General features: G+C 42.7%; 1 protein-coding gene across 1 annotated transcript in view; it reads right to left on the minus strand.

The window, feature by feature from the left end:
- Positions 1-10,354, minus strand: part of LOC137914649 (voltage-dependent T-type calcium channel subunit alpha-1G-like) — a 28,438-nt gene extending 18,084 nt beyond the window's left edge. The window contains exons 1-6 of the mRNA XM_068758163.1: positions 10,350-10,354; positions 10,136-10,262; positions 9,539-9,664; positions 9,354-9,443; positions 8,974-9,166; positions 7,392-7,442 (exon numbers count right to left, since the gene is read on the minus strand). Of these exons, the coding sequence (XP_068614264.1) occupies positions 7,392-7,442; positions 8,974-9,166; positions 9,354-9,443; positions 9,539-9,664; positions 10,136-10,262; positions 10,350-10,354 (592 nt within the window). The remainder of the gene's footprint in view (positions 1-7,391; positions 7,443-8,973; positions 9,167-9,353; positions 9,444-9,538; positions 9,665-10,135; positions 10,263-10,349) is intronic.
- Between the last annotated feature and the right edge of the window lie 562 nt (positions 10,355-10,916).

Here is a 10,916-nt window from a genome sequence, read left to right on the forward strand (position 1 = left end):
ACTATATGCAAGAATTAAAAAATAATAAAAATATGAAAACCAATCAAAGTAAAAAGGTTAAACCATGTCAAACCAGGTTTGACACTATTATCAGCGCTGAAGACTTCTGATTGCAAAAAGCAAAGACGAAACACACTTTCTCCATGAACGTGGACTTCAAATACAAATTTCCAGTCCCAACACGGGAGAGGGCAACCATTAAAAACAGACTGGAACCTGTTGCTTTGGGTTAATAAAGCTCACGCGTCATTGTCTGGTTTCTATGCTCGGGGCCTGATCTTGGATGTAAAGCTTATTGTTTGGTCCTCTCATTTCGTTCAGTGCAAAAGATCATCAGTATGAGTTTTGTTGTATTTCTACACATCAAACATTCATAGCAAGTATTGCACAGACTCCTCTCCTACAAATGACAAGTTGTCCTATTACGTATTTATTTGACGCTCTCCAACACAAGTAATCGTTAATGAACGTTGCCCTGAAGCGTTGCTTCTTATTTTATGACTTTGGTCTTTTTCATGTCGGGTACAAAAATGCAGCTCATATCCATCAACACCGTCATTAACATCTCCAGAATTATAAATGGGTTGAAGCATATTTTCAGGTCCAATGTTAGCTCGAGAAGCACTATTAATAAGTGACGCGCTTCCTACCCGAAACACGGCTCACGGGATCTGGTGGCATCACAGTTTTATGCCACCAAGCAGGATCTTTCACACTTCTTGCCCAGATACATCACCATTTTCTACTCTTTTTTCACCTCTCTCTCTCTCTCTGAAGGCCTGGTGTTAATAATTACATTTCCAGGAAATTGGAACAGAAAATACAGTGGTACCTCTGCTTACGAATGTCTCTACATCCGAAAGTTTCAGGTTACGAAGTATCTGAATGGGAAAATATTGCCTCTCGTTACGAAGGCGTTTCAGGATACGAAGTCAAAAATAGCTGCTCGTAGCTGCTCTGCCATTGGCTATCGCCTAAAATCTGCCTGGCAACCCGTTGCGTATGCGTGTATCCCAGCATGCTATTCGTGTCCCCCTCGTGTCACCCGGAAAAAGTGTTGACAAGTCGGTCTATTGCTCATTATGATGACGTCTGCCTCGCACATTTCCGACGGATTGTCAAAAGCCGGCAAAAGCAGACGTCATTGGATCAGTTTTTCAAGAAACGCGAGGCAGAAAACACCGCAAAGGACCAGTAAACAAAGAGGACAAAAAGTAACAGCTAAAAGGTAAATTAATATTTTTAAAAAATATCATACTTTTGCGGGGCTTGGAACGGATTAGTGCATTTACATTCAAAATGCGTCTCTACTTACGAAGTTTTCACGTTACGAAGCTACTCCCAGAACGGATTAAATTCGTAAGTAGAGGTACCAGTGTAGAGGCGATATGGAACATCTGTTATATTCATCTTTGTTTGAAGCCTGACCCATATATATTTGCTGCTTGCCCCCTCTCTCTCTCCTGTCTCTCGCTCGCTCAGCTATTCCGCCATATGTTGTTTGATGAGAACGATGCCATTATTCTCGTCTTCTTGCTGGCAGCCTACCGACACCGGAGATTAGCACTCAAACATCGGGAGTAACTTTGTTTACCCACCTCAAGGTGAAGAGGATTCATGAATTTATATGGGACAAACAACAGTCACATTGTCCTCAGACTATCTACACATTTACAGCATCCTGTCAGAAAACTGTAAAATCATTTATAGACTGACCTGAGATACACTGTATTTGGTTGTCAGGCCTTCAACTCACACTAGTTCACACTCCACTTAGTTTAAGGTAGCAATTAATTTCATTCCAAAATGCTATTTTGTTTGTGTTTCATGCACAAGGCTGCACTAAAAAGGTCCAGCGAGAACCAGACTACCAGTTGGATATCAGAAATGTCAATACTGAAAGTTTCAAGTTCCTAAAAAAAAAAGAAATGGTTCTGCAAACAGTTTACAAGTACAAAAAAAAATGATTTCAGCAAGTTTGCTTTGTCCCGAGGATGCACACAATGTAAACACAACGCCGCGGGACACCGTGAACACGGTGCCTCAGTTGTGGTCACATGCTGCGCACAGTTTTGTAACTTGGAAAAGCCTCGAGTGGAAAAACAGCAGGAAGGAGCTGTTCTTGGTGGGATGCTGTGATTTACAGGACGCTCTATGGAGCTCTGCGGTTCCATTCTGTACTGCACGTGAAAATTAGGTTGTGCAAAACGCATGGTCCCAGTATTTAGCCTGACAACACGGGAAATCAGTGAGAATGTGCAAAACGGGTTACGAATCAACAGGATGACTCACGGTTGCAGCGTCACAAGAGTTGTGATACCTACAGGATCGACAAATCGGAAAAGTCGTGAGGATTATAGCTGATTCTGTCCATGTGCACGTCTCCTCCTGATAAAATGACTGTTGGGGGGGGGGGGGGGGGGGGGGGGGTTTCCCTGACAACGCGCTTGTGTGTGTCTTCACCACCTTTATTATTTTCTTTTCATCATCTGCATGTTTTCGAGCTCTCTGCTGTTGTAGACAGCCAGACAAAAATAAAATAAAATCTAAAAAATAAATATGTATATTTATCTGTTTATATGTATTTATCATTCTAATGTATGTCAAGGCTAAACCTAAACACCTTTGATTTTGGATTTATTTTATGACATGGATATGAATGCCCTGAGATGAATGATTAAAAATGATTCTTTGAGGAAAGATTTAATTCAAACAGCTGTGTACCGAGTCCACCGACATCACCAGTGTGACAGGACAACAGCTTTTAGAGTACGATATCTGATGTTTGAAATAGATCTACTTTTCCCTTCCTGTTTTTTATTAGAAATGGAGTGTTGCCTTTGTCGATAAATTGTGCATGCCACTATGCCTGATAAAAGTATAACATTTCCCCTGTACTGTCTAATCTGCTTTGGTTTACGTAGTGAAAACTTGTGATCTGCATGGTTTCTTTCCCTAAAGTCAGTGTGATTTTGATACCCCCCCCCCCCCCCAAAAAAAAGCATAACCACACACAGAGAACTGAGAACAGAGTCTGTCGTGTTAAAGTCTTGTATTTTGTACGCCTACAATCTGCCCGCCTACAACTTCCTTGCAGAGTGTCGTTCATTCCAACCGAACATAATCCTGGCAGCGTTTACGCTTTTTACAAATTGAAAATGTACAAGTTGGCAGTTTGCAGACATTTCTATGATGGATGGCTTGATGGTCTTTGTAATGAATTATGAAATACTATCTTAGTACTGTTGCTGTGAGGTATGCTTAAAAACATTCAGGTAATGAAATGCAGCATAATTATATATATTTTTATATTAAATGTACCGTATTTTCCGGATTATAAGTCGCGGTTTTTTTCATAGTTTGGTCGGGGGTGCGACTTATAAATCGGAGCGACTTATATATGCTTTTTTTACAAAATCTGTGAGCGCAAAGACAGTAGCCTACACATTTCTATAACAGGTGTTACAGGGAACTCTGTGACCCGTCAGAATCTGTCGCGGTTTCTGGAGGTTCAGAGTTATCTGTCACACCTGTTATCTAAAAACACAAATTAGAAGGGCTGATTGAAAATGGCGCCGAAAAGAAAGTCATATTCCGCGGCTTACAAGCTTCAGATAGTGAAATATGGAGCCGAAAACGGCAATCGAGCAGCAGAAAGAAAGTTTGGAGTGAGCGAAAAACTTGTAAGGGACTGGAGAAAAGCGGAGGTTACGCTTACTGAAATGAAGAAAACAAAGAAAGCTAATCGCGGGCGACAAGCTAGGTGGCCGCAGTTGGAGGAACGAGTTCACGCATGGGTGCTTGAACAACGTGCTGCTGGGAGAGGTTTGTCAACGGTGCAGTTGCGTCTCCACGCCCAAGTGGTTGCCAGGGCGGTGAATATAAACGGCTTTGCGGGAGGACCTTCTTGGTGTTACCGCTTCATGCAGCGCAAACGCCTCTCTATCAGAGCTAGGACGACACTGTCCCAAAAACTGCCAGCGGACTTCCAAGCCAAGGTTGACAGTTTCCGCGCGTTCATTGAAAAGCATGTAAGTGATCACAACGTGACACCGGATCATATTATTAACATGGACGAGGTCCCCCTCACTTTTGACATCCCCATGGGCCGAAGTGTGGCAGAGAAAGGGCAAAAAAGTGTGAATATCGTTACAACTGGTCATGAGAGATCACACTTCACAGTGGTGCTGGCATGTTGTGGAGACGGATCAAAACTGCCACCGATGGTCATTTTCAAACGAAAAACCATGCCAAAAATCCAATCCTCCTCAGTTGAAGTCGCCGTGAACGCGAAAGGGTGGATTGATCAAGAAATGATGAACTTGTGGCTCACAAAGTGCTACAATAAGCGACCGGATGGCTTCTTTAGAGCACGCAAAGCTCTGCTTGTGATGGATAGCATGAGAGCGCACATCACACCACAGTTAAAAAACAAATTAAAAGTTCTCAACTCCATACCTGCCATCATCCCTGGAGGCTTAACCAAAATACTCCAGCCACTTGATATCTCCGTGAATAGGAGCTTTAAGTCAGTTTTGCGTAACCTGTGGGAGCAGTGGATGACGGATGGAGAGCACAGCTTCACGGCAACCGGGAGAATGCGCCATGCAACTTTCCTGGAAGTCATTGAATGGATTGACAAAGCATGGGCTTCAGTGACAACCGCAACCATCCTGTCGGGATTCAGAAAGGCTGGAATAATTGGAACTGCAACTGACGACGAGTCTGATGTAAGCGACGTAGAAGAGGAAGCGGCGTCTTGTCTACCTGCCGAGTTGGGGGAGTTGTTCAAAAGTGACACCGAGGATGAAGATTTCCTTGGATTTCGTGATTCGGAATAAAACCTGATATTTTGGTAAACGTGTTAGCATGTTCTTTGTGCTATATGTTGTTTGGTGTTGGATTTTATCAAATAAATTTTCCCCAAAAATGCGACTTATCCTCCAGTGCGACCTATATATGGTTTTTTCTTCTTAATTATGCATTTTTTGGCTGGTGCGACCTACAATCCGGAGCGACGTATAATCCAAAAAATACGGTATATTAAATTCTCAATAAAAAAGGATAAACTGTGCATATGTGTGTGTGTACACAGTAATATATCACACTGTATGTAACTGTATACATATTGTACTGTACCTGTATACATATTGTACTGTAATAAATAGTATTCCTCATTTAGAAACTATAAAAATGACACAATCAGAGTCAAGTTAAAATAATTTAATAGCTGTCTGTTTTTTTAAATATGCTACTGGCTCTAAAAATACTGGTTGCCAGGGTTATAGATTCTTGTACATCCTTTTCTGCCACTGGGGCACAAAGCTCTGTGCAGCATACATCATGTGCAACGTTGTGCATCTTCTGAAGTGTCACACGCAGCCGACACCGACTGCAGAAAGCATGACTCATCACAACAAGTAGTTGCTCAAACTGGGACTCACTTCACTTCAATCCTGAGGGGACTAGTTCCATCCTTCCGTGTGTGTGTGTGTGTGTGCGTGTGTGTGTGTAACTCCTTGTGTGTCTAGTTGCGAGCTTTTCTACCTCCGAGTCTGCAGTGGATTTTTTGTGTGTATCTGATTGATTTACCATCATTTTTCCAGCTTGTCAAGCACCTCACACACACACACACACCTACACACACACGGTTCTGTGATCCAGCGCTCTTTAATGGAGGCCAATTATCTTATTAATTATAACAAGATGATGCTTGGGAATGTTAGCAATGCAGAAATGCTGTTTGTCCAATAACCATAGAAACCCCTAACTAACCCTAACTCTTACCATAACTGTAGTCAACTGAAACAAACACTGAAAGAGAAACAGAAGTTAAGAGATGATTCCAAATTGTTTTATTATATTTTCTTAAGCTTTGGTCATCACCCCTCTTGGTATAAATAACCCCAGGCTTAGCATGCCAGGTAATGAAAGTGGTCAGATGATCAGAAAGGTTGGCTAAGTTTAAGCGGTACTTTCAGTACCATTTCCAATCCTTCATCAAGGTTTCAAAAAAGCTAAAACACTGCAGACCACTGATTGGTCAGAGATATTCAACACTTGATCAACCATCCTCTATAGGGATGGATCATGATGGCGAAATACTCCTACTACTTCTACTACTACTGTACTCTCAGCTTGTCCTGTGAGGGGTTGCCACAGCAACCCAACCTTCTCCACTTTACTCTGTCCTTTGCATCATCCTCCCCAACACAAACCACTCTCATGTCCTCCCTCACTACGTCCATGTCTCTTCTCCTGGGTCGACCTCTAGCCCTGTTCCCTGGAAGTTCCATCCTCAGCATCCTTCTACTGATATAGTCCCTGTCTCTCCTCTGGACATGTCCAAACCATCAATGTCTGGTCTCTCTGACCTTGTCTCCAAAACGTCTAACCTTTACTGTCCCTCTTATTGTCTCATTTCTAATCCTATCCAACCTGGTCACTCCCAAGGAGAACCTGAGTTTGCATAAAGTCAGTACCACGTTGGGGAAACACATCCTGGTTTAACATTTTTCTCATACAAATCTGGTTTGATATAAGTTTTGAACCTTGAGTCATGTATATTAAAATACTGTACAATGACAAACATAATAATTAACTTCTGATCCCAGATATGCATGAATAACCAGCTAATGAGAAAATTGTTCCATTTATGTTTTGTACCAAATTCTCATAAATTTCATCTGGGATTTATGATAATTAGTGGATTACCATGCTAATATGCTAAATTAAGACGGCAGCTCTAGCATGGCTTTTACACATCTTTTTGGAGATGGAATATTTCTTGTTTTTCAGCCTTGCTGTCCTGCATGAAAGGTACAATCTCGTACTACGGAATGTAGAAACATGATAAAACCGTTTAACCCCATACACAGCAAGGTCACGGGTTTCATTTCTGGTCTGTGGAGTTACTCGTTCTCCTAATGTTTATTTTGTTTCCACTATTAAAAAACATTATATTATCAAATATTATCAGAGCAAAGGACGGTCATCTGATATTCTGCAGTATCTCCTGGATGAATTACAATGGGATCATAGTACCCCATCCTTGCCTCAAGACATCCCCAAATCAGTTTCCATGCTAACCTTACTCAACATGAGCATTCTTCTGTGGTGGCGCAGCAGTGCCGTGCCAGTGACAGTGGACAGTGGATGGATCGTGAACGACGTGGAAGAGCTGTGAAAGACAAAGCCATGACAGAGAAAACAGGAAATAGCATGTCCAGCGGACTTGGGGCTGATGGGAGAGAGGCAGGGGGGCGGGGACGCGGGATGGGGCCCTACCTCCCGTGATCATTGAACTCATAACCCTCGCCACCATGGTGTGTGGTCGTGGTCGGTGGTGGTGGGTTTAAAGGGACACAGATAACATGCTGGAAACTCTGTACCTTTCAATGTGCCTTCAGAGAGGGCCCAACTCACCCCCGGAACCATTACATCTAGAGGAATGAGACCATGTTAGTCAGAAATAAGCAGAAAAAAGCAAGGAAGGATTGAGAGTTAGCATCAGGAGAGAGTCAAAGAGACAGAAAGAGGGAAAGAAGGATGGAGTAAGACTAGAAGGAAGCGATGAAAGATAAAGCTGGTTTATGTTCCTGTGTTTCGTCTTTCCATTTATTCTGAGTCCACCTCTTGGGATTTTTTATTTTGTCACAATCGGAACCTCGAAGACGGTCAAACCAACCACCTTGAAATAATAATATCGTGATACACCATTAAGTCCCTTTTGGCATTTCTATTATACTGTAAACCTAGCCTTGTCTTCTTCACCAGACAAATTACGTAGAAAAAAAAAAAAAGTTTACTTTTCAACCAAAAAAGAAAAACCCAAAACTGGAAGAAGACTTCAAAGATATTAAAGGTTTTATGTGATTTTGAGAAAAAGGAAGAAACCTGAAGATACAGTAGGAAGTGAACACGAGACGCAGCGTACAAAGCTCTGGCAGTGCCTCTCCGGCTCGGATAACCTGGGCAGATGCTCCAGAAAAAGGAATATCAATGACCATCTGTATTTCTCAAGAGTTGGACGGAAACATTCCTGTTCCTGTTAATTTATTGTGTCATATAGATTTTTCCAGCCTCAGAAATAAGTGATGTCCACTGCTCCTTGTGGAAGTTTAAAAAGAATATGGCTTTCATTTACTTGGAGAAAATACTGGAAGTTAATTCATAAAAATTCTAATGCTTGCAGATGCTGTATTTTTTTTTTACGTGAAGGAGGCAGTGGAAGAATAAAACTCAAACCAAGCAGTTTGTCGTTAACCCCTATACAGCCGGAAGGGAGGGGGAGCAGGCAGGGAATTTACGAACTCCGAGAGATCTCACCCAAAGTGATGACGGCGCTAACAAAACATTTATTTTTGGTTTTTTGTATTCCTGCCCCGACGGCTGTACTAAACCACATGCAGAAGAGGGGAGGGAGGGGGGGCTGTCATTTTTCTTTAGGGCAATTATTACGATGACCAACTCCTCCCCCAACAGCTCCATATAGCCGCTATCATGCAAGGCCCATCTGTCAGCACTCACTTGGCATGCTAAGACCCCCCCCCCCCCAAGCGAGGAACCTACGGTATATACCAGGCATTTGGAAGAAAGGGTGGGGAGGGGGGGGGATTCAGCTTCCTTAGCTCTGCAAACCGGCTAATTACGGCAGCTTCTCTTAACATCCAGCTTGGTTCATTTTATGCTGGAGTTGAAGAGGAGCCTTCCCGGTCACTAGCAGGGTACGCAGAGCAAGAGATGGTGAACACCAGACTGCACCGTAAAAACTAGCCCGAAGGCCTACAAGAAAAAGCAAAAAAGAGCGCGTCCCACCACAGCGCAGCAACTGTAGTTGGTACTGGCTCACTAACGGAGTTTTTCTGAGATCAGCCAAACCAAATCAAAAAGCAAAAAAAGGCTCAGGCTCAGATCAAGCAGGACTCAGAAAGATGTGGAAAGACTACCGACCAGCCAGCTCCTTCTCCTTACTCCGTCTCTTTTTCTCCATGCGTTTCAATCGCTTCTCCTCCCTGAGTTTGGCCTCTTCGGCCTCTTGGTGGCGTCGGCACTTGTGGAAGTTCTCCACCACCACACCCACAAACATGTTGAGCACGAAGAAGGCCACGATCAAGAGGAAGGAGATGAAGTAGAGCAGCATCCACGGGTTGAAGTTCATCACCGGCTGAAACATAAACAATGTAGGACATGTTATCGATATTTGCAAACTCCATTTACCAGAGGTACACAATTCTAAATGACTACAGACACACAGCAACCATATATATGTTTAAATGGATGGTATAGAGACGGTCTAGACACAATTGGCACGTGCTTATATGGTGTATGAAAGAAATACGAAATGCATTAACCTGTTGGTCAACTCCGACAGCGTCTAGTCCATCATACATGATATCCACCCAACCATCTTTAGATGCCAGAACAAACAGGGACATTAAAGCCTGAGAAATGAAAAGAGGAGAAGTGAAGCAGAAAAAATAACAAAAAACATGTATTTGTCCATTCATCAGAAATCTTCGGGTTTCATAGCCCTCACCTGTCCCAGGTTGTCAAAGTTGTATTTGTGTCTGACCCATTTGTAGCTGGCCAGCATGCAGTCGGACTTGTTGGTGACGTTTCTGACATCTTCTCCTTGGCAAACGAAGAACTTCCCCTTGAACAGCTGTAAAGAAAATATGGACAAGCCCTTTGCAGTGAACTTGAACAGAACACTAGTTTTAATAAAAAGGAAAAGGGGAAACATGGAATTTCACTTCAAAGTAAAAACTTTCCAGGTGGATTTATGTCGAACATTACTGCATAGCGCATAAATTATGATCATTTGGGTGTCAAAGTCACAAGAGGAGTGTATTTATGTTTTTGTTTGATACATAATTTATTATAATATAGAAATACTGAGTGAGTGATGGGAAGTGGGGAAGCTATTTCTGCTGAGATTTCACTACATTTAAGTATTATCAAGATGGAATGGGAGAAAGTGAAGAATTATGGGAATGTTTGTCACATGTAAAACTTGCAGCATGCTGGCAGGAAAACAGTGTTCCTGTATAACAGCTAGCTAGTCTGCGAATGTGCGGCCTTGTTATTTCCTCCTCTTCTCTGTCTGTCCTGTCTTCTCACCCATCCCTCTTACCTGTACTCCCAAGATGCCAAAGATAATGAAGAAGGCACAGCATATGACCACGATGTTGCCGATGGGCTTCAGGGATGACATCAGGGTCTCTACAACAAGCTTCAGCCCCGGGGCTCTGCTGATCACACTGGAAGACAGCATGCGATAGGATTTTAGCGTGCTGCTCTGGGTGTACTGGGGAATAAGTACTGGACATTCACTCTACTTTTCTCACCACATGGAGCACAGACACCTCCAACCCACAAACCCCCTCACCCCACAGGTGAGGTGCATGAAGATGCATGAGCACGCAATGCAACCCCACAACCACGCAAACTTCAAACTCAATATGAAGTTACAAAACGTAATAATATCTGCTTGCAGCTTTAATTTTGTTTTGTTTTCTGAAACAACTGTATATGAGTAACACATTTCTTGCGCTGAGCAACAAGATAAATTATGTGAGGCACCCAGTTTTCCTGCCTCATGGTCGGAGGCGCTGTGATCCTAGGGATTCTATTTGTGACTCATTGACTACATAAGAAAAACATGAAAATATAAAGCTTATTAAAAACAGATTGTGGGGCCCTGAGTTAGTCATTATCCTGCTCACTCCCTCAGATCACAATTTACCTGCAAAAAGGTGTTGCTGCTTCGTATATGAAACCCTGAGCCAATCGTTCTGCTTCCTTACATCATGTTCTCCCTTTGATCTCCATTCTGACACATATCTTGAAGTGAAAATGCTTATTAGGGATGAAGCTGCAAGTGAAGGGCGCGTGCTGTGATGGGCTCCTCCCAA

This window comes from Brachionichthys hirsutus, unplaced genomic scaffold (assembly GCF_040956055.1).
Source record: "Brachionichthys hirsutus isolate HB-005 unplaced genomic scaffold, CSIRO-AGI_Bhir_v1 contig_881, whole genome shotgun sequence".
Classification (NCBI taxonomy): Eukaryota; Metazoa; Chordata; class Actinopteri; order Lophiiformes; family Brachionichthyidae; genus Brachionichthys; species Brachionichthys hirsutus.